The 25,087-nt window shown below is 36.9% G+C and overlaps 1 protein-coding gene across 5 annotated transcripts in view; it reads left to right on the forward strand.

Moving 5' to 3' along the window:
• ANAPC10 (anaphase promoting complex subunit 10) overlaps window positions 1–25,087 on the forward strand; it is a 106,682-nt gene that overhangs the window by 16,914 nt on the left and 64,681 nt on the right. For all 5 annotated transcript variants that reach the window (XM_040473082.1, XM_040473084.1, XM_040473080.1 and 2 more), the window contains exon 3: window positions 8,806–8,896. In XM_040473082.1, coding sequence (XP_040329016.1) covers window positions 8,806–8,896 — 91 coding nt within the window. The remainder of the gene's footprint in view (window positions 1–8,805; window positions 8,897–25,087) is intronic.

Here is a 25,087-nt window from a genome sequence, read left to right on the forward strand (position 1 = left end):
TTCTTTTTTTTATGGCTAAGTAACTCATTGTACTTATATAGCACAACTTGTTCATTCATCTATTGATGGACACTTAGGTTCTTTCCATATTTTGTTGTAAGTAATGGTGCAATAAACACAGCGGTACATACATCATTTCAAATTAGTGTTTTAATTTTCTTTGGGTAAATACCCAGTAGTGGAATAGCTGGATCATATGGTATTTCTATTTTTAATTTATTGAGGAACTTTTGTAATGTTCTTTGGAAAAATGTCTGTTTAGGCCCTCTGCCCACTTTTTAGTCAGATTGTTTTGGGGGTGTTGAGTTGTGTGAGTTCTCTATATATTTTGGATATTAACTTCTTATTGGCTATATCATTTACAAATAATTTCTCCCATTCAGTAGATTGCCTTTTTGTTTTGTTGATGGTTTCCTTTGCTGTGCAAAAAGCTTTTTATTTTGATGTAGTCCTAATATTTTATTTTTTGTTTTATTTCCCTTGCCTGAACAGGTATATCTAGAAAAGTGTTGCTGAGGCTTGATGTCTGAGAGATCACTGCCTATGTTTTCTTTCAGGAGATTCATGGTTCTAGGTCTTATATTTAAGTCTTTAATCCATTTTGAGTTTATTTTTGAGTATGGTGTAAGAAAGTGGTCCAGATTTATTCTTATTCATGTAGCTGTCCAGTTTTCCGAATTCCCTGTATTGAAGAGATTGTCTTTTCCCCGCTGTATATTCTTGCCTCCTTTGTCATAGTTTGGTTGACCATATGAATGTGGGTTTATTTCTAGGCTCTCTGTCCTGTTCCATTGATCTATGTGTCTATTTCTGTGCCAGTACCATACTGTTTTGATTATTATAGCTTTGTAGTATAGCTTGAAATCTGGGATTGAGATACATCCAACTTTGTTTTTTCTCAAGATTGCTTTGGCTATTCAGGGCCTTTTTGTGATTTTATACAAATTTTAGGATTATTTGTTCTAGTTCAATGAAAAATACTATTAGTATTTTGATAGGAATTGCACTGAATGTGTAGACTGCTTTGGGAGGTATGGCTATTTTAACAATATCAATTTTTTTCTGTCTGTGAACATGGTATATCTTTCCATTTGTATCGTTTTCAGTTTCTTTCATCAATGTCTTATAGTTTTCAGAGTACAGGTCTTTCCCTCTTTGGTTAAATTTACTTCTAGATATTTTATTCTTTTTGATGTAACTGTAAATTAGATGGTTTTCTTAATTTCTCTTTCTGCTACTTTTTGATTAGTGTACATTAATGCAACAAATTTCTGTTTACTAATTTTGTGTATTGCAACTTTATTGACTCCATTATTAGTTCTAATAGTTTTTGGCCGTCTTTAAAGTGTTCTATATACAGCATCTTGTCATTTGCAAATAGTGGCAGTTTTACTTCTTTCTCACCAATTTGGGTGCCTTTTATTTCTTTTTTCTTATTTGGTTGCTGTGGCTAGGACTTCCAGTATTTTGTTGAATAAAAGTGAGTGTGGATATCTTTGTCTTGTTCCTGATCTTAGAGGAAAAGTTGTTTTTCACCATTGAGTATGATGTAAGCCATGGATTTTTCATATATAGCTTTTATTGTGTTGAAGTGTGTTCCCTTTAAACCCACTCTGTTGGGAGTTTTTTATCATGAATGGATGTTGTACTTTGTTAAATGCTTTTTATGCATCTATTGAGATGATCATATGTTTTTTTACCCTTTTTTTTTTTTTTTAGTTTTTTTAACGTTTATTTATTTTTGAGAGACAGAGACCGAATATGAGTGAAGGAGAGGGGCAGAGAGAGGGACTCACAGAATCCAAAGCAGACTCCAGGCTCCGAGCTGGCAGCACAGAGCCTGACACAGGGCTCAAACTCACGGACTAGGAACTCATGACCTGAACTGAAGTCAGACACTCAACTGATTAAGCCACTGAGGATCCCCTATTCCTTCATTTTTAAAATGTGGTATATCATGTTGATTGATTTGTGGATATTAAATAATCCTTGCATCCCTAGAATAAATCTCAGTTGATTGTGGTCAATGATTCTTTTAATATATTGTTGAATTTCATTTGCTAGTATTTTGTTGAGAATTTTTGCATCTATATTCATCAGGGATATTGGCCTATAATTTTTTTTCTTTTTTGGCAGCATCTTTGTCTGATTTTGGGGTAATACTGGCTTTGTAGAATGGATTTGGAAGTTTTCTTTCCTTTTCTATATTTTGGAATAGTTTGAGAAGAATAGGTATTAACTCTTCTTTAAAAGGTGGTACTTGTCTGTGAAGCCATCTGGTCCTGGACTTTCATTTGTTGGGAGTTTTTTGATTACCATTTGAATTTCATTACGAGTAACTAGTCTGTTCAGATTTTCTATTTCTTCCTGATTTAGTCTTAGAAGAATATGTTTTTAGAAATTTTATCCATTTCTTCTAGGTTGTCCAATTTGTTGGCATATAATTTTTCATACTTTCTTACAATCCTTTATATTTCTGTGATGTCCATTGTTACATCTTTCATTTCTGGTTTTATTTATTTGAGCCCTTTCCCTCTCTTTCTCTCTTTTTCCTTTTTGATGAGTCTGAAGGGTTGTCAATTTTGCTTATCTTTTTAGAGAACTAGCTCTTGGTTTTATTGATCTTTTCTATTGTGTTTTTAGTCTATTTCATTTATTTCTGCTCTGCTTTTTATTATTTCTCTCCTTCTACTAACTTTGGGCTTTATTTGTTGTTCTTTTTTAACTCCTTTAAGTGTAAGGTTAGATTGTTTATTTGAGACTTTTCTTGTTTCTGGAGGCAGGCCTTTATCTCCGTAAACTTCCCTTTTAGAATTGGTTTTGCTGCGTCCCAAATATTTGAACTGTTGCACTTCCATTTTCCTTTGTCTCCTGGTATTTTTAAATTTCCTCTTTGATTTCTTTGTTGACCTATTGGTGGTTTAGTAGCATGTTGTTTAGCCACCCCTTTTTGTGTTTTTTTTTTCTTCATCTCTTTATTATAGCACTTAACTCTTTATATTGTAATTTATCTGCTTCAGTTCCTCAGTGCTGGCCAGTGGAACATATTGGACTGTACAGGGAGGTAGCTGCTAGTTATGTGTAGCTATCGAGTACTTTATTTTTTATTTATTATTCTATTTGAGAGAGAGGGAGAGAGCGAGTGGGAGCATAAGCAGGGGGGAGGGGCAGAGAGAGAAAAAGAGAGAGAGAGAGAGAGAGAGAGATAGTTATCTCATGCAGGCTCCATGCTCAACAAGGAGACTGATGTGGGGCTCGATCCCACAACCTTGGGATCACGGCCTAAGCCACATCAAGAGTCTGACACTCAACTGACTGAGCCACTGAGGCACCTCTCTGTTGAATACTTTAAATGAGACTAGTGTTATTGAAAAATCATTTTAGGGGCGCCTGGGTGGCGCAGTCGGTTAAGCGTCCGACTTCAGCCAGGTCACGATCTCGCGGTCCGTGAGTTCGAGCCCCGCATCGGGCTCTGGGCTGATGACTCAGAGCCTGGAGCCTGTTTCCGATTCTGTGTCTCCCTCTCTCTCTGCCCCTCCCCCGTTCATGCTCTGTCTCTCTCTGTCCCAAAAATAAATAAACGTTGAAAAAAAAAAATTAAAAAAAAAAATTAAAAAAAAAAAGAAAAATCATTTTAAATTTTATTTATTTTTAATTAGTTTAGATGTAAATAGTCACAGCATAGATAGTGCATTAGATAAATGAATTCCACAGAGACCACGTGTTATCTATCTTTGTGTCTTCAGAGTCAACACATATGCCCCAGTTATAATAGCACCCTGGCAAACGTGGAAGGATTTGTGTTAAAAGATATAGATGTAAATAGTCACAGCATAGATAGTGTATTAGATAAATGAATTCCGCAGAGACCACGTGTTATCTGTCTTTGTGTCTTCAGAGTCAACACATATGCCCCAGTTATAATAGCACCCTGGCAAACGTGGAAGGATTTGTGTTAAAAGATATGCTTGAGGTGAAAATGGCTGTTTTACTCCTAGAGGCAATCTAAACTGGGCTACTCAAATGTATCTCATCTATTGATGTTGTGTTAGTCAGCTCTTGCTGCACTAATGGTCTGTGACAAACAAGCCTAATCTCTCAGTGGCACATTATAACAAAATTTATTTTTTGCTTGGCTATGACTTGGCTGTAGGCTGTGACTTGGGTCTAGGCCTGCTCCATGTGTTCAGGCACAATGTCTTACTGGGGTGCCAACATTTAGAAGGGTGCCAAGTTAGACCTTGCCAGCACATTTAAAACCTCTGCTTGTGTCACATTCATTTACATTGTGTTGACCAAAACAAGTCATGATTAAGCTCCACTATGACTGGAGTGCAGAATCATTTTGTTTTCCTAGAGGATGGGTAGAGAAGAGTAGATATTTACTAAACAATAAGAGTAACCACAGGTGAATGCTAGTTTTCTTTTCCTTAGAGCAGTGGTTCTCACCTGGGGATGATTTTACCCCCTAGGGATACATTTGGTAATATCTGCAGATGTTTTTGATTGATACAACTGCTGGTTTGGGGGGAAAATTGTGACTGACAAATAGTAGAGGCCAGAGATGCTGCTAAATATTTTATAATGCACAGGATAGCCCCTGCTCCTGAAAGAATTATCCAGTGCACACTATCAGTAGTGCCCAAGTTGAGTAAACTTGCCATAAAAGTTCTAAAATTTTAGCATGCCTAGTAATCACTTACAGGATTTATTAAAATACCGACTCTTAAACAGGTTAATGCTGAAAGTTTCTGATGCAGTAGGTTTAGATTTCCTAATAAGTTCCCAGATAGCAGTGATGCTGCTGGTCCAGGGACCATACTGTGAACCACCGACTTATGAATCACTACATCATATGAAAGTTTTTTTCTGGATAATATTGTTTGAGTGCATTATCATGATACCTATCAAAGCAGTTATCACAGGTCTGTCTTTTGGTTCTTTTGTTTGGACTAAAAAGAATCCAGATACAACGCTGAATGGGAAGCTTTGGAAAAGAAGCTTACTCTATGAGCTATGGCACTGGCACATAAACAGATGCTTGTAAGAGGTTCTGTTTGTGAGACATATTTTGAAGAACTAGAAGCTGATAATCATACTTAGTATTCCAGAGGTAAAGATTTAGACTGATTAATTCTTGATGAGAGTGTACCTACTTAGTTATACTGTTAGAGTTTCATAAGCAATATCAATTAGAAAGACACTTAAAATGACTAGTCTTGAGTTACAGGACATCCTCTTATTCTGGATAAGTTATTCAGGTTTTTTGTTTAATGTTTATTTTACTTGTTAAGAAAAAACACCATTTTGTGAAATTCTTTGAGCACACACTTGTAAAATTGTGAAATGAAAGAGAAAGAAAAACTATCCAAATAGCTAAAATAAAATATGGGACAAAAGGTCTTTTAATCAATAGAACATTTAACGGTGGAGCTCCTAAGGAAGAGTCCTGTAATTGAGTTATCCTCTTTTAGGGAACTCATAAACTGACAAGAAGAAAAAGGGATTTAGAACTTAAGAACTCTTTATGTTAGTACCAAAACAACTTTTTATCTTATAATTTGCAGAACTGAATATTCTGAATTAGGCTTAGAAATAACATGTAAAGAAAGAAGCATGGTCTAAGGCAGTATGGTCCAAAAGACATATAATGCAAGTTGCATGTGTAACTTAAATTTTCTAGTACCTACATTAAAAAGGATAAAGAAATGGGTGCAACTAATTGTAATAATATGGTTTTTGTTTTTTTTTTAAATTTTTAATGTTTATTCATTTTTGAGAGAGAGAGACAGAGCACGAGTGGGGGAGGGGCAGAGAGAGAGGGAGATACAGAACCTGAAGCAGGCTGCAGGCTTCGAGCCATCAGCACAGAGTCCAGTGCAGGGCTCGAACCCACAAACTGCAAGATTGTGACCTGAGCCGAAGTTGGATGCTTAACTGACTGAGCCACCCAGGCACCCCAATGTAATAATATGTTTTTAGTTCAAGATAACTAGACTTATTATTAGTGAGATGGTTTGCATTTCATACTAGTCTTCAACCAATATATATTTTGCACTTATAGCAAATCTCAAGTTGAACTAGCCATATTTCTTCAATAGTCTCATGCAGCTAGTCGCCACCATATTGCACAGCACAGATCTAAGAGTTACAGAGTGAGTAATGGAGAACCCAGTTTTTATATTTTAAGATTTTCTTTGGTGCAATAGGAAGCTATTTTTTAGCATTTATCTTGGTCACTGTCTGAATTCAGACCATCGTCACTTGGAGTTTTGATTACTTAGAATGGGTTTCTCCCTCCCTGGCAATGAAGAATCTATCTGAAGATTCTGATCTGATTATTTCCTGATCATATAACTTACCTATTAAAAATTCTTATGTAGGTTGGCATATTTTTCAAGATAATTTATACTTCATATCTTAGTACATAAGAGTCTGTATGATCTGACTTCTTTCATATGTCTCTGGTTCATTTCCTGATGCAACCCAATGTGTAGCCTTAGCTACCAAAAGCTACCTTTGTTTCCTATAGATTCCACTTTTCCTTTTCTGTGCCATTATGTGTTTTTCTCTTTATTGAATGGTTTTTAACCTTGCCCTTCTGTTTACCTAGTTAACTCTTACTAGTACTTCAGAATTTAATGCAAAAATTATTTTCTCTGGAAGAACCTTTCTTTTTTGATTAAAAAAAAATTTTTTTTAACGTTTATTTATTTTTGAGACAGAGAGAGACAGAGCATGAACAGGGGAGGGGCAGAGAGAGAGGGAGACACAGAATCTGAAACAGGCTCCAGGCTCTGAGCTGTGAACACAGAGCCCGACGCGGGGCTCGAACTCACGGACTGTGAGATCATGACCTGAGCCGAAGTCGGATGCTTAACCGACCAAGCCACCCAGGCGCCCCTGGAAGAACCTTTCTTATTCAATAGTATATACTGTAAATGCAGCATATGAAGATTTAAGATATAAATCTCAGACTGTGGAGAGCATATTTGGATCACATGGAACAGACATAGGGTTAATATCCATAATAGTAAAAGAGTTATAAATCAATAAAGGGACCAAAGTGCAATGAAAATATAGGAGGTTATGAATAGGTGTTTTCTATAAGAAGAAATATAAATGATCAATGAAAGTTTGAAATAATAAGTTTTTACCTATCAGGTTAGCAAATACTTAAAAGAATGATTTCATTTTAGCATGAGTACAGAGAAGTGCTATCCAAGAGAAATCTAGCAAACCACGTATGTAATTTAAAACTATCCAGTACCACTATTAAAATTTAAAAAGATACAATTGTCATAATTTATTTCATCTCCATATATCCAAAATTATTTCAATATATAATCAATATATAATAAATTATTAAATAGAGATATTTAATGTTTTTATACTAAGTCTTCAAAATCTAGTATAAAGATTTCAGAATATCACAAGTTTTACTGGTTACATAAAGGAATATATGTTCTCGTACATTATTGGTGAGGATGCATTTTGGAGGAGAAATTGGCAATATTTATCAAATTAAAAATTCAAATGACCCAGGGTTCTATTCCTAGAAGTCTATCCTCCAGAAATACTGATATGCATTTGAAGATTTTAGATAGGTAGATGTTTACTGCAGTGTTATTTGTAATAGGAAAACATTGGAAACAGTCTAAGTATCCTATAGGGGTTTGGTTAAATAATTATTACATTTCCAGACAGTGAGATATTGTATAACCTTTAAAAAATGTGGGAGCTGCTTAGGTTAACTGAGTTACTATATGAGTTAAATAAACATTACATGATATAATCATATAAAATGCTTAGAATGTATCTGGCATATAGTGAATGTGATATCGGTATTTGCTGCTGCTGTTATTATTATTATTATTATTAATTATTATTATTGATATGGAAGAATCTTTCAGATAATTTAAGTGAAAAAGAAAAGCAAAGTGTAGAGCTATTTATCATATGCCATTATTTGTGTAGAGGGGAAAAAGAATTATGCATTTGCTTATATATGTGTATAGTATGTGTGAAAGAGTATGTAAAAAATTGATAACATTGATTATATTTGAGGAGGGAAACTGGATGGTGGGGGTGGGGGAGATAGAGACTTTCCACCATGTTCTTTTTTGTACCTTTTGAATTTGATCTATAATGAATATACTACTCAAAAAATTAAAATGTAAATTAGATCAATTTTCTTAAATATTTTTGAAACATCCACACCTTACCATTAAATTATTTCTACAATTAGTATGCATTATTATGATTTTAATCAAAAAGCAATACAGGTTATTTTTACTTCAGTTATCTAGAATAGCTAGATATGCAATTCTGGGCACATTTAATTTTTGACTAATCAGAATGTTGATCAGAAACACTTGGCTTCAAAATGTATGTGATTTTTGAAAATATTTCTAAGGTGTCCTTTTTCTTGTCACAAGAAAGATGTATGGCATCTTGGACTTAAAACCTGATTTTGTAGGACATGAGGATCAGTCTTATTACCACCTTGTAGAAAGTATAAGCTGGATTTGAAGACATGCTGTGTTTAGAGTTTATTTAGGAGATATTCTTTAAAAATTAAAGCCAACAACCAAGAACAGTTGGCCCTAATGTAACATTTTGTGTGTGCAAATGATATTCTAAGAGTTGAGATCTTCTTAAGAAGATTGAAGAATTCTAATTTAAAGTTTAGAGTATTGACCATCCTCTTTATCAAACTTTCTGGACAAATGTGTATGGTAATTTTATATTTCGAATATATAGCTCTTTCTTTTTCATGAGAACTTACTGTCACTTGTGTTTTAGGATTTGGAGTGGATCAGTTACGAGATGACAATCTTGAAACTTACTGGCAATCAGATGGCTCCCAGCCTCATTTAGTAAACATCCAATTCAGGTAATACATTTTTGGATTTTTCTATTTGTGTAGGTTAAGTGGACAAAGTAATCTATTTTATTTACAAAAAATTTAAAGAAATATAGAAATTATGGTGAAATGCACTTAACTGGTTTTTATATGCCTTGAGATTATTTTTCTGCTTATTTAGATTGTGTTTTAAGTTACCCTGTCTTGTCTTTTGTGAATTCTTTATGGTACTTTACACAGGTCCTTTTACATGGAGATTTCGTAAATATACTTTTCATGTGTGATTTATTTCGGAAAAATATGCTTTGCTTATGACCTAATGCAATGCCTTAATGCATCACAGTGAATACACCTGGAGTGATAATAGTAAGTTGTTTAGGTATAGACTATTCATTTAATTCTCAGATTTGTATTTCCATTTGGAAAAAAAAATGTTTTAATTTAGAACCTCGAAGGACATTTTCAGTTTTGAAATGCTTACTTTTTTGGGGAAAGGAAAATAACCATATGTTTTTCAGTTGCTTTGAATTTATTGAGACACATGGAAACCAGTAACTTGGTTATCTTTCTCCACTTATATCATCTGTTTTAACATTTTATGGTATTGTATTTTTAGTGTGTTTTTCTCACCGAGGGTATAGATCAGCAAATTTCTTATGAAAAATCCAGATAATAAGTATTTTAGGCCTTGTGGGCTATCAGGTCTGTGTTGCAACTACTCAGGCCATTATAGCATGAAAACAGCCACAGGCAATACATACTGGCTGAGTTTAGCTTTTCTAATAAACTTGATCTTACAAAAGTAGGAGGCGGGCAGAGTTCACGTACTGGGGTGTAGTATGCCAACTATTGCCCTTGTGTATTAAATATGTACATGCCAGAAATAAAAACAGCACCTAATATTTTTTTAAAGACTAAAAATATCAGATACTTTGCTAAAAAGCCTTATGCATTAATTTCATTTAACCTCTACAGCAATTTTTTTCTTTTTTAAAATATAATTTATTGTCAAGTTAGCTAACATGCACTATATACAGTGTGCTCTTGGCTTCAGGAGTAGGTTCCCATGATTCATCACTTACATACAACACCCAGTGCTCATCCTAACAAGTGCCCTCCTCAATGCCCATCACCCATTACCCCTCCCCCCGCCATCAACCCTCAATTTGTTCTCTGTATTTAAGAGTCTCTTATGGTTTGCCTCCCTCTTTGTTTGTAACTATTTTTTTTTTTTCCCTTCCCTTCCCCCCTGGTCTTCTGTTAAGTTTCTCAAATTACACATATGAGTGAAAACATGTGATATCTGTCTTTCTCTGACTTATTTCACTTAGCATGATACTCTTCAGTTCCATCCATATTGTTGCAAATGGCAAGATTTCATTCATTTTCATTGCCGAGTAGTATTCTATTATATATATATGTACCACATCTTCTTTATCCATTCATCAGTTAATGGATATTTGGGCTCTTTCCATAATTTGGCTATTGTTGATAGCGCTGCTATAAACATTGGGGTGCATGTGACCCTATGAATCAGCACTCCTGGATCCTTTGGATAAATTCTTAGTAGTGTTATTGCTCTATAGCTATTTTTATCCTTAGATAAATTAACTTGCCAAGATCACACAGCAAATGAGTGGCAGAATTGCAACTGAAGGCAAGTGCTCTGACCTGAGAACTTGTGCTTTTAACCATTGTACTGCATAGCCTAGAGCAAAATTTTTCCATGACAACAAAGTTTATCACTTAAAACCGATATAATGAGTGTCCTAATTTAATTGTATTATATTAGAATAGCAGGCTTTTTTTTTTTTTACAAATACAATTTTATATGGAAGGCTAGCATATTGAACAAATAATTTTAAAGAATCTGTGAAATTTATCAGGTGTTAAGTAGTTGTTGATATATATCATTTTTAAGTGGTCCTCCAAATATCTTTGTAAGCTGTGGGCAGTATCATTTTTCTTATTTTACAGATGAAGAAACTAAAACTTAGAAAAATTAAGTAATTTGTTCAAGCCACACCCTATGCAGTTACAGAGGGTGGATGTGATCTAGCAGTCTAGACTTAAAAAACATTTTGTAATTAGTATTCAGCTGTTTCTCAAGCTTATTAAAACACTCAGGAACTTAAGGCCCTCCCTGCTTAACTCAGCCCTTGATGTCACTAGGGAAACCCAAGGTTTTGAGGAACACTTTTTCTTCTTCTTTTTTTATTTTATTAAAAATTTTTAAAATTATTTTTTTATTTATTATTTTTTATTTTGAGAGAGAGAGAGAAAATGCAAGCAAGGGAAGGGCAGAGAGAGAGGGAGAGAGAGAATCCCAAGCAGGCTCTGCACTGCCAGTGTGGTGCCTGATGCCGGACTTGAAGTCATGAACTGTGAGGTCATGACCTGAGCTAAAATTAAGAATTGGACTCTTAACCGACTGAGCAACCCAAGTGCCTCGAGGAACACATTTTTAAACAAGTGTTTTACAAAAAGGGAAGTTGATTAAGAATTTTGAAACAATCTCCTACTTAGAGAAAAGTTGCAAGTATCGTACAAGTTTTTTTCCTCTAAATCATTTCAGAGTAAGTTACCGATATATATTTCAGCTCTTCAGAATGTTTTTGTATGTCATTCCTATAAACAAAGGCATTCTCCTACATAACCATAATACATCCTTAGGAAATTAACATTGGTACATTTAATTATACAGCCCCATTCCTGTTCTACCAATTGTGCCAGTAGAGTTGAATCACAGGTTCAATTTGGATGTCACGTCTCTTTAGTCTCTTTTAATCTGGAACATTTCTTCACTCTTAACTTTCATGATCTTGGCACTTTTAAAGATAATAGGCCAGTTATTTAGTTTTGTTTATTTTTAATACATTTCTTAAAAAGTTTATTTATTTATTTTGAGAGACAGAATGTGGGGGAGAGGCAGAGAGACAGGGAAAGAGAGAATTCCAGGCAAGCTCCTTACTGCAGAGACTGATCCAGGACTCAAACTCATGAACTATGAGATCGTGACCTGGGTGGAAGTTGGAGGCTTAACTGACTGAGCCACACAGGTGCCCCTAGACCAGTTATGTTAATGAATGTCCCTCAATTTGCGTTTTATAATGTCTATACTTTCTGCTCAGTCATCTCTGTTGATTAGTTTTAGGTTTTTAAAAAGTACTAGTTAACAGATGAACACTAGGACCTGTCTTGTGGCAGCACTGTGGTTTCAGCACTCAGACATCTTTGTAAAAAGGCAGTTGTGCAATTAGTGCATAGTTTATTGCATTTCTCCCTTATTTTCTTTTTTTTTTTAATATATGAAATTTATTGTCAAATTGGTTTCCATACAACACCCAGTGCTCATCCCAAAAGATGCCCTCCTCAATGCCCATCATCCCCTTCCCCTCCCTCCCACCCCCCATCAACCCTCAGTTTTTTTCAGTTTTTAAAAATCTCTTATGTTTTGGCTCCCTCCCTCTCTTTTTTTTTTTTTTTCCTTTTTTTTCCCTTTCCCCTCCCCCATGAGAAATTTTGGTACGTTTGTCAGGATTCACATAAGAGTGAAAACATGTGGTATCTGTCTTTCTCTGTATGGCTTATTTCACTTAGCATAACACTCTCCAGTTCCATCCACTTTGCTACAAAGAGCCATATTTCATTCTTTCTCATTGCCACGTAGTACTCCATTGTGTGTATAAACCACAATTTCTTTATCCATTCGTCAGTTGATGGACATTTAGGCTCTTTCCACAATTTGGCTATTGTTGAGAGTGCTGCTATAAACATTGGGGTACAGTGCCTCTATGAGTCAGCACTCCTGTATCCTTTGGATAAATTCCTAACAGTGCTACTGCTGGGTCATAGGGTAGGTCTATTTTTAATTTTTTGAGGAACTTCCACACTGTTTTTCCGAGTGGCTGCACCAGTTTGCATTGCCACCAGCAGTGCAAAAGGGTTCCGTTTCTCCACATCCTCTCCAGCATCTATAGTCTCCTGATTTGTTCATTTTGGCCACTCTGACTGGCGTGAGGTGATATCTGAGTGTGGTTTTGATTTGTATTTCCCTGATGAGGAGCGATGTTGAGCATCTTTTCATGTGCCTGTTGGCCATCCGGATGTCTTCTTTAGAGAAGTGTCTATTCATGTTTTCTGCCCATTTCTTCACTGGGTTATTTGCTTTTCGGGTGTGGAGTTTGGTGAGCTCTTTATAGATTTTAGGTACTAGCCCTTTGTCCGATATGTCATTTGCAAATATCTTTTCCCATTCCGTTGGTTGCCTTTTAGTTTTGTTGATTGTTTCCTTTGCTGCGCAGAGGCTTTTTATCTTCATAAGGTCCCAGTAGTTCATTTTTGCGTTTAATTCCCTTGCCTTTGGGGATGTGTCAAGTAAGAAATTGCTGCGGCTGAGGTCAGAGAGGTCCTTTCCTGATTTCTCCTCTAGGGTTTTGATGGTTTCCTGTCTCACATTCAGGTCCTTTATCCATTTTGAGTTTATTTTTGTGAATGGTGTAAGAAAGTGGTCTAGTTTCATTCTTCTGCATGTTGCTGTCCAGTTCTCCCAGCACCATTTGTTAAAGAGACTGTCTTTTTTCCATTGGATGTTCTTTCCCGCTTTGTCAAAGATGAGTTGGCCATACGTTTGTGGGTCTAGTTCTGGGGTTTCTATTCTATTCCATTGGTCTATGTGTCTGTTTTTGTGCCAATACCATGCTGTCTTGATGATGACAGCTTTGTGGTAGAGGCTAAAGTCTGGGATTGTGATGCCTCCTGCTTTGGTCTTCTTCAAAATTACTTTGGCTATTTCGGGCCTTTTGTGGTTCCATATGAATTTTAGGATTGCTTGTTCTACCTTCGAGAAGAATGCTGGTGCAATTTTGATTGGGATTGCACTGAATGTGTAGATAGCTTTGGGTAGTATTGACATTTTCACAATATTTATTCTTCCAATCCATGAGCACGGAATGTTTTTCCATTTCTTTATATCTTCTTCAATTTCCTTCATAAGCTTTCGATAGTTTTCAGCATACAGATCTTGTACATATTTGGTTAGATTTGTTCCTAGGTATTTTGTGCTTCTTGGTGCAATTGTGAATGGGATCAGTTTCTTTATTTGTCTTACTGTTGCTTCATTATCAGTGTATAAGAATGCAACTGATTTCTGTACATTGATTTTGTATCCTGCAACGTTGCTGAATTCAGGTATCAGTTCTAGCAGACTTTTAGTGGAGTCTATCGGATTTTCCATGTATAATATCATGTCATCTGCAAAAAGTGAAAGCTTGACTTCATCTTTGCCAATTTTGATGCCTTTGATTTCCTTTTGTTGTCTGATTGCTGATGCTAGCACTTCCAACACTATGTTAAACAAAAGCAGTGAGAGTGGACATCCCTGTCGTGTTCCTGATCTCAGGGGGAAAGCTCTCAGTTTTTCCCCATTGAGGATGATATTAGCTGTGGGCTTTTCATAAATGGCTTTTATGATGTTTAAGTATGTTCCTTCTATCCTGACTTTCTCGAGGGTTTTTATTAAGAAAGGATGCTGAATTTTGTCAGATGCTTTTTCTGCATCAATTGACAGGATCATATGGTTCTTTTCTTTTTATTAATGTGATGTATCATATTGATTGATTTGCGAATGTTGAACCAGCCCTGCATCCCAGGAATGAATCCCACTTGATCGTGGTGAATAATTCTTTTTATAAGCTGTTGAATTTGATTTGCTAGTATCTTATTGAGAATTTTTGCATCTTTTTACTGGGTCTCTGTCTGGTTTAGGAATCAAATTAATACTGGCTTCACAGAATGAGTCTGGAAGTTTTCCTTCCCTTTCTATTTTTTGGAATAGCTTTAGAAGGATAGGTATTATCTCTGCTTTAAATGTCTGGTAGAATTCCCCAGGGAAGCCATCTGGTCCTGGACTCTTATTTGTTGGGAGATTTTTGATAACTGATTCAATTTCTTTGCTGGTTATGGGCCCGTTCAAGCTTTCTGTTTCCTCCTGTTTGAGTTTTGGAAGTGTGTGGGTGTTTAGGAATTTGTCCATTTCTTCCAGGTTGTCCAGTTTGTTGGCATATAATTTTTCATAGTATTCCCTGACAATTGCTTGTATTTCTGAGGGATTGGTTGTAATAATTCCATTATCATTCATGAGTTTATCTATTTGGGTCATCTCCCTTTTCTTTTTGAGAAGCCTGGCTAGAGGTTTATCAATTTTGTTTATTTTTTCAAAAAACCAACTCTTGGTTTCATTGATCTGCTCTACAGTTGTTTTAGATTCTATATTGTTTGTTTCTGCTCTGATCTTTATTATTTCTCTTCTTCTGCTGGGTTCAGGCTGTCTTTGCTTTGCTGTTCTGCTTCTATTTCCTTTAGGTGTGCTGTTAGATTTTGTGTTTGGGATTTTTCTTGTTTCTTGAGATAGACCTGGATTGCAATGTATTTTCCTCTCAGGACTGCCTTCGCTGCATCCCAAAGCGTTTGGATTGTTGTATTTTCATTTTCGTTTGTTTCCATATATTTTTTAATTTCTTCTCTAATTGCCTGGTTGACCCACTCATTCTTTAGTAGGGTGTTCTTTAACCTCCATGCTTTTGGAGGTTTTCCAGACTTTTTTCTGTGGTTGATTTCAAGCTTCATAGCATTGTGGTCCAAAAGTATGCATGGTATGATCTCAATTCTTGTATACTTATGAAGGGCTGTTTTGTGACCCATTATGTGATCTATCTTGGAGAATGTTCCATGTGCACTCGAGAAGAAAGTATATTCTGTTGCTTTGGGATGCAGAGTTCTAAATATATCTGTCAAGTCTATCTGATCTAATGTATCATTCAGGGCCCTTGTTTCTTTATTGACCGTGTGTCTAGATGATCTATCCATTTCTGTAAGTGGAGTGTTAAAGTCCCCTGCAATTACCACATTCTTATCAATAAGGTTGCTTATGTTTATGAGTAATTGTTTTATATATTTGGGGGCTCCCGTATTCGGTGCATAGACATTTATAATTGTTAGGTCTTCTTGATGGATAGACGCTGTCATTATTATATAATCCCTTTCTTCGTCTCTTGTGACACCCTTTAATTTAAAGTCTGGTTTGTCTGATATAAGTATGGCTACTCCAGCTTTCTTTTGGCTTCCAGTAGCATGATAAATAGTTCTCCATCCCCTCACTTTCAATCTGAAAGTGTCCTCAGGTCTAAAATGAGTCTCTTGTAGACAGCAAATGTATGGGTCTTGTTTTTTTATCCATTCTGATACCCTATGTCTTTTGGTTGGCGCATTTAGTCCATTTACATTCAGTGTTATTATAGAAAGATATGGGTTTAGAGTCATTGTGATGTCTGTATGTTTTATGCTTGTAGTGATGTCTCTGGTACTTTGTCTCACAGGGTCCCCCTTAGGATCTCTTGTAGGGCTGGTTTAGTGGTGACGAATTCCTTCAGTTTTTGTTTGTTTGGGAAGACCTTTATCTCTCCTTCTATTCTAAACGACAGACTTGCTGGATAAAGGATTCTCGGCTGCATATTTTTTTTCTGTTCATCACATTGAAGGTCTCCTGCCATTCCTTTCTGGCCTGCCAAGTTTCAGTAGAGAGATTGGTCACGAGTCTTATAGGTCTCCCTTTATATGTTAGGGCACGTTTATCTCTTGCTGCTTTCAGAATTTTCTCTTTATCCTTGTATTTTGCCAGTTTCACTATGATATGTCGTGCAGAAGATTGATTCAAGTTACGTCTGAAGGGAGTTCTCTGTGCCTCTTGGATTTCAATGCCTTCTTCCTTCCCCAGATCAGGGAAGTTCTCAGCTATTATTTCTTCAAGTACACCTTCAGCACCTTTCCCTCTCTCTTCCTCCTCTGGAATACCAATTATGCGTAGATTATCTCTCTTTAGTGTATCACTTAGTTCTCTAATTTTCCCCTCATACTCCTGGATTTTTTTTAATCTCTCTTTTTCTCAGCTTCCTCTTTTTCCATAATTTTATCTTCTAGTTCACCTATTCTCTCCTCTGCCTCTTCAATCCGAGCCGTGGTTGTTTCCATTTTATTTGGAGATCGTTTATAGAATTTTTAGCTCCTCCTGACTATTCCTTAGTCCCTTGATCTGTAGCAATAGATTCTCTGCTGTCCTCTATACTGTTTTCAAGCCCAGCGATTAACTTTATGACTATTATTCTAAATTCACTTTCTGTTATATTGTTTAAATCATTTTTGATCAGTTAGTTAGCTGTCGTTATTTCCTGGAGATTCTTTTGAGGGGAATTCTCCTGTTTCGTCATTTTGGATAGTCTTTGGAGTGGTGAGGAACTGCAGGGCACTTCCCCTGTGCTGTCTTGAATAACTTGTGTTGGTGGGTGGGGCCGCAGTCAGACCTGATGTCTGCCCCCAGCCCACCATTGGGGCCACAGTCAGACTGGTGTGTATTTTCTCTTCCCCTCTCTTAGGGGCAGGATTCACTGTGGGGTGGCATGGCCCATCTGGGCTACTTGCACACTGCCAGGCTTGTGGTGCTGGGGATCTGGTGTATTAGCTGGGGTGGATCGGCAGGGTGCACAGCGGCGGGAGGGCAGGCTCAGCTCCCTTTTCCTTCAGAGATCTGCTTTGGGAGGGGCCCTGCGGCACCGGGAGGGAGTCAGACCTGCCGCTGGAGGGATGGATCCACAGAAGCACAGCCTTGTGTGTTTGCGTGGTGCAGGCAAGTTCCCTGGCAGGAACTGGTTCCCTTTGGGATTTTGGCTGGGGCATGGGCGAGGGAGATGGCGCTGGTGAGGGAGATGGTGCTGGCGAGCGCCTTTGTTCCCCGCCACGCTGTGCTGTGTTGTCCGGGGCTCAACAACTCTCCCTCCCGTTGTCCTCCAGCCCTCCTGTTCTCCGAGCAGAGCTGTTAACTTATAACCTTCCAGATGTTAAGTCCCGCTTGCTGTCAGAACACACTCCGTCCAGTCCCTCTGCTTTTGCAAGCCAGACTCGGGGCCTCTGCTTGGCCGGCGGGCTGCCCCTCCTCCCGGCTCCCTCCCACCAGTCCGTGGAACGTGCATGGCCTCTCCACCCTTCCTACCCTCTTCCATGGGCCTCTCGTCTATGCTTGCCTCCAGAGAATCCGTTCTGCTAGTCTTCTGGCGATTTTCTGCGTTATTTAGGCAGGTGTGGGTGGAATCTAAGTGATCCACAGGACGCGGTGAGCCCAGTGTCCCTCTCCCTTATTTTCAAAAAGCAAATGGAAAAATCAAAGTGCTGATGCCGTTAAAAAAATAATAGGTAGTAGGGGGTGCCTGGATGGCTTAGTTAGTTAGGTGTGTGACTCTTGGTTTCAGCTCAGGTCACGATCTCATGGTTTATGAGATTGAGCTCCGCATTGGGCTCTGCACTGACAGCAAGGAGCATGTTTGGGATACTCTGCCTGCCTCTCCCCACTTGTGCTCTATCTCCCTCAAAATAAATAAATTAATTTTAAAAAATAGGTACTAAGCTAAAGACAATTGCAACTACATTAGAAATTGTCAACCTCAACTGGATATTTATTGGACTTTACCAGTCAACTACACTTTGAGTTATGAATGAAAAAAAATTAAAGGAAATGTTAGAAATTTACTGTCAAGGATTATGACTAAAACGTGATATAATTTAGGATGGGGTAACTTTTTTTTTTTCCTAGGAGCCAACTTTCATACCTCCATTATGTAAGTCCCATGCTCAACTTTCTTCCATTTGATTTTCATATTGTGTTTGTGAGTATATTATGCACTAATTTAACACTTCCTGTGTTGAAAAAATTAAATTACAAATAAGCTTGAAAGAGGTTCAATTGGGAATTTATACAGTTGACCCTTGAACAGCACAGGGGTTAGGGACTCTCCTGCGCAGTTGAAAATTTGCGTGTAACTTTTGAATCCCCAAAAACTTAACTAGTAATAGCTTATTGTTGACTGGAATCCTTATCAATAACATAGTTGATTAACACATATCATGTATGTTATGTGTATTATACACTGTATCCTTACAGTAAAGCTAGAAAAAATGTTATTAAGAAAATCATAAGGAAAATACATTTGCAGTCCTATACTGTGTTTGTTGAAAAAAATCTGAGTATGAGTGGACCATGCAGTTCAAACTCATGTTCTTCAAGGGTCAACTGTATTCTGTTAAGTTGAAACAGAATTTTTTTTTTACTACAATATTTCATTCAATCAATTTTAATGACTCTTTTTTTTCTTAATCATAATCCAACATAACAAGGTACTATTTCTACTCACTTTTTTCTTTTATTTTTTTTAAAATTTTTTTTCAACGTTTATTTATTTTTGGGACAGAGAGAGACAGAGCATGAACGGGGGAGGGGCAGAGAGAGAGAGGGAGACACAGAATCGGAAACAGGCTCCAGGCTCTGAGCCATCAGCCCAGAGCCCGACGCGGGGCTCGAACTCCCGGACCGCGAGATCGTGACCTGGCTGAAGTCGGATGCTTAACCGACTGCGCCACCCAGGTGCCCCAGAATTTTTGACTCCTTAGATATTCTTTCCTTCACAGAAAATAAACAACTTTTAATTCTTGTAGCAGTCCCTTGGCTAGTTGAGCATGTAGATTTTAGTAATAATTGGTATGTATTTAGATGTGTCAAGATGGACTTGAAGTGCATAATCACAAGGTAGCATTTACTTTTATACTTCATTGTCCTTTTAAATTAGGGGCACATTCTTTCCTTGCCCTGGATGAGAATTCTCCTGGCTGTTAGTATGACATTTTGGGGTAGTATAAACATTTCTTTCTTCATTTCAAATAGAAAAACAGAGAAATTAAAAATGTCTTCAAATAGCAAAATTTAGAAATTAAAACATTTCATCCTAGCTATAGTGATAAGCTAGCCATCATGACTAATAGTGAAAGCCTCAGACTTGCTTTAAAGTTTCTTTTTAGGTTTCTTCCTCTCCTTAAGCTTCAATCTGTTGTAATTGGAAGAAGATATGGTTTGCTTTTCTTTCCCTACCTTGCTTTTATTTGTCTTCTTCTGAATTCTTAATTAATTTCTGAACTCCCCAAGCCTGCTAGTATGGGAGTGGAGGAGGGAAACTTACAATTGCCAGTTCTATCTTGATGATCTAACGTTGGTGCTCTCCTTACTTGACTGTATGTTTTAAAGCTAACTCTATCTTATGGATGCTTTTGTGGGTTGAATCTAGTTCCACAATCACTTAATGCTATGGATAATTCACCTGCAATTCTTTTGATGAAGGTGCATTTATCATTTACTCCTTCCTCAAATCCTAGGCCTCTGGTGATACCTCTAGCTTCCTGCAGAGGACTGTTCTTTCTTACTAGACAGAAACTAATATAACCTGCCAGGTTATCAGGTTGATGAAGTTCTATTCAGGCTGATGAAGTTTCTAGTATGCTGAGGCTTTTTTTAGTGAATAGGTGTTGGAATTTCTCAAATGCCATTTCTGCATCTATTTATGTGATCATATGGTTTTTCTTCTTTAGTCTGTTGAGATGGTGATTTCATTGATTTTTAAATTCTAAAATGTACATAAGATATACCATTTTTAAGTGTATAGTTTAGTGGCATAAATTGCATTCACATTGTGGTACTGTCACCACTATCCATCTCTAGAACTTTTTATCATCCCAAACCCAAATTCTGCACTCATTGAACAGTAACTCTCCACCCGCTCCTTTCCCCAGTTCATGATCAACACTGTTTTACTTATCTTTCTCTGTATTTAACTGTTTTTCTTTTTCTGTATTAATCTGTATTTGATCTATGTATTTAACTGTTTTAGGCATCTCATGTAAATGCAATCATACAATATTTGTCCTTTGGTATCTAGCTTAACTTAGCATATGTGTTCAAGGTCCATCCATGTAGCATGTGTCAGAATTTCATTCCCTTTTAAGTCTGAATAATATTCTCTTGTATGAATATACCACATTTTGTTAATCCCTTCATTTACTGATGGACATTTGGATTATTTTCACCTTATGGCTATTGTTAATAACGCTGCTGTGAACATGAATGTACAAGTTATTTTTGTGTGTATACTCAGAAGTGGAATTGCCTGATCAATGGTAATTCTGTGTTTGGTTTTTTGGGTACCGCCATACTGATTTCCACAGCAGCTGCACCATTTTACAACCCACCTGCCTCACACCACCAGCACTATACAAGCCATCCAGTTTCTCTAAATCCATGCCAACACTTATTTCCTTCCTTATTTCTTTTCTTCCTTCCTTTCTCTCTTTTTTTTAAAAAAGCTTATTTTAAGGTAGAGATAGAGTGCAGGAGAGGCAGAGAAAGAGGGAGAGAGAGAACCCCAAGCAGACTTCCATGCTGTCAGCACAGAGCCTGATGCAGGGCTCAAACTCACAACTTCAAGATCATGACCTGAGTTGAAATCAAGAACCTGAGCTGAAATCAAGAATTGGAAGAAGCTTAACCAACTGAGCCACCCACGTGCCCCTATCTTTTCTTTTATACCTGGTGTTGATATTTTTTATCATTTCTCTTTTTGGTTTCCCTGGTCAGACTAGCTAGAGATTTATCAATTTTATTGATCTTTACTATTAGCTTATGAAGTGTATGTCTTTCTTTTTTTTTTTATTTTTTTATTTTTTTTATTTTTTTTTTTCAACGTTTATTTATTTTTGTGACAGAGAGAGACAGAGCATGAACGGGGGAGGGGCAGAGAGAGAGGGAGACACAGAATCGGAAACAGGCTCCAGGCTCCGAGCCATCAGCCCAGAGCCTGACGCGGGGCTCGAACTCACGGACCGTGAGATCGTGACCTGGCTGAAGTCGGACGCTTAACCGACTGCGCCACCCAGGCGCCCCTGTCTTTCGTTATCTAATGTTAAGTTTTAGAATGTTAGTAGTAGTTCTGAGATTTACAATACGCATCTTCAACTTATCACAGTCTACCTTCAAATAATATAACATTTCACATAAAATACAAGAATCTTACTACTCTTTACTCCTATTTTCACATTTTCCTTTATGCTGCTATTGTCATTTACTTTATTTCTACATTTGTTACAAAGCCCAAAACATATTGCTTTAAAGTATCTTTAGAAAACTTTTTAAATGTGAAAAATGTTTTGTGTTTGCTCACATATTTATCATTTACAGTGCTCTTTATTCTTTTTCATAGATTCACATTTCTGTCTGGTATTTTCTTTCCTTCTAAAGAACTTTCTTTAACATTACTCATAATGCAAATTTATTGGTGATCAATTCTCACAGCTTTTGTTTGAAAATGTTTTGTCTTCATTTAAAAAATAATCTTTCACTGGGTATTGAATTCTAGGTTGTTTCTTTCCTTTAACACTTTAAAGATGCTGTTCATCATTATTTCTGATATGAAGTTTGTTGTCTTATCTTTGTTTTTCTGTATTTAATGTGTCTCCCCATGTCCCCACCACAGCTTTTAAGATTTTTTTATCACTATTTTTTTTAAGCAGTGTGATTATGACTTATCATTATATGGATTTCTTTATGTTTATCCTTTTATAGTTCATTGACCTTCTTGAATCTGTGGGTAGTTTTTATCAAATTTGGAAAAATTTTGGCTATAATTTTTTCAAATGCTTTCTATTTACCCCATTTTTTCCCCCTGGGACTCATACATGTTAGTCTGCTTTATACTATTATCCTATTTATTTATTTTGTTTATTTCCTTTGTAGTGTTTATTTATTTTTGAGACAGAGGGCGACAGAGTGCAAGTGGGGGAGGGTCAGAGAAAGAGGTCTGAGCTGTCAGCATAGAACCTGATGTGGGGCACCAACGCATGAACCACGGGATCATGACCTGAGCCGAAATCAGTTGCTCAACAGACTAAGCCACCCAGGCGCCTCTATTATTCTCTTTATTTTAATGAGGGATGAGAGCTCTTTGTTTTCTATGGTTTATTTTGGAGAGTTTCTAGAGTTATATCATTATGTTCATGATCTTCTGCAGTGTTTAAAATGCTGTTAATCCCATCCAGTGAATTTCTTGTGTCAGATTGTTTTTCATGTCCACAAATTCCATTTAAAAAAGTATTTTTCATCTTTCCACATTATGCTCATGTTTTCTTTTAATTCTTTGAACATCTTTAAGGCAGGCTATATTTTCCAGTATGCTCACAATATTACTTTCTAATACACATGCTCTTCTACAACTTTGCTGCTGCCTAATCAAGACATGGCATCTGTGTCTCCTCAATTGAAATGGGTCAGGCCCTTGTGGATCTCTTGCTTGATGGTAAAGATATTATGACACTGTCATTTCTAATGCTAAGTCATAAAATGTGTATAACTTCTGCCTTGTTTTCTCTCTTTTATGTGATAACCATTTGCCTTGCTGTGAGAAAACCCACATCAAGTGGAGAAGCCCATGAAAAAATGAATCAAAGGTCAAAGCCTTAGCTAAGCTCTCATCTAACAACCAGTACCAGCTTTCTTTCCATATTAGTGAATCATCTTGGAAGCAGATCCTTTAGATCTCAAGTCAAGTTGTCACACCTGATGCTGTGTAGAATTTCCCTTCTGAGCCTTGCCCAAATTCCAGATTCATAAAATAATGATTATTTTTTAAGCCAGAAAAGTTTTTTTAATGTTTATTTATTTTTGAAAGACAGAGACAGAGACAGAGCATGAGTGGGAGAGGGGCAGAGAGAGACAGAAACACAGAATCCAAAGCAGGCTCCAGGCTCTGAGCTGTCAGCATAGAGCCTGACACAGGTCTTGAACCCACGAGCTGAGAGGTCATAACCTAAACCGAAGTCCGATGCTTAACTGACAGAGCCACTCAGGTGCCCCTAAGCCACAAAGTTTTGAATGGTTTGCTATATACATGTAGGTATTTATATTTTCTCTTTTAATTCTATCATCTCAGGACACTTCTTCAGAACAGTGGTGTATAACTGGGGGGAAGTTCTGACTCCTTTGAGAATATGATGGAAGCTAAAAAGCATCTTCCATGAAAATTAATACATACCTGTTCATGTGGGTTTTCTTTCTGAGCTGTCCATGGACATCTGGTGATCATCCCTATGGAGGGCTCGGGGCCCTCTCAAATCTTCTGTTATGTTAGCTGATTATTTTTTAAATTTTTACTTAAATTATAGTTAGTTAACATACAGTACAATATTGGTTTCAGGAATAGAATTCGATGATTCATCACTTATGTCCCACTCCCAGTGCTCATCTTAACAACTGTCCTCCTTATTACCCATCACCCATCTAGCCCACACCCCGCCCATCTCTCTCCATCAACCCTCAGTTTGTTCTCTATCATTAAGAGTCCATTATGGTGACTTTCCCTCTCTCTCTCCTTGTTTCCCCCCCAGTTTATGTTCATCTGTTTTGCTTTTTTGAATTCCACAGTGAGTGAAATCATATGGTATTTGCCTTTCCCTGACTGACTTATTTCACCTAGCATGTATCATGCTCTATCCACGCCATTGCAAATGTAAAGATTTCATTCTTTTTGCTGGCTGAGTAATATTCCAATGTCTATATGTAGCACATCTTCCTTACCCATTCATCAGTTGATGGACATTTGAGCTCTTTCTATAGTTTAGCTATTGTTGATAATGCTGCTATATACATTGAGGTGTATGTACCTGTTTCAATCTGTATTTTTGTATCCTTTGAGTAAATACCTAGTAGTTCAATTACTGTATCATAGGATGGTTCTATTTTTTACTTTTTGAGAAACCTTCATATAGTTTTCCAGAGTGGCTGCCCCAGTTTGCATTCCTACCAATAGTGCAAGAGGGGTCCCATTTTCCACATCCTTGCCAACATCTGTTGTTTCCTGAGTTGTTAGTTTTAGATACTCTGACTGGTGTGAAGTATATCTCAGTGTGGTTTTGATTTGTATTTCCCTGATGATGAGTGATGTTGAGCATCTTTTCATGTGTCTGTTAGTTATCTGGATGTCTTCTTTGGAAAGTGTCTATTCATGTCTTCTATCCATTTCTTAACTGGATTATCTTTGTTTGATAAGTTCTTTATAGATTTTAGATACTAACCCTTTGTCAGACAGGTCATTTGCAAATATCTTTTCCCATTCTGTAGGTTACCTTTTAGTTTTGTTGATTGTTTCCTTTGCTATGCAGAAGTTTTTTTATCTTGATGAAGTCCGAGAATAGTTCATGTTTGCTTTTGTCTCTGTTGCCTCTGGCAACGTGTCCGTAAAAAATTGCTCCAGCTGAGGTCGGAAAGACTGCTGCTTGTGTTGTCCTCTAGAATTTTGATGG

Source organism: Herpailurus yagouaroundi, unplaced genomic scaffold (assembly GCF_014898765.1).
Source record: "Herpailurus yagouaroundi ecotype Mexico unplaced genomic scaffold, PumYag 28, whole genome shotgun sequence".
Taxonomy (NCBI): Eukaryota; Metazoa; Chordata; class Mammalia; order Carnivora; family Felidae; genus Herpailurus; species Herpailurus yagouaroundi.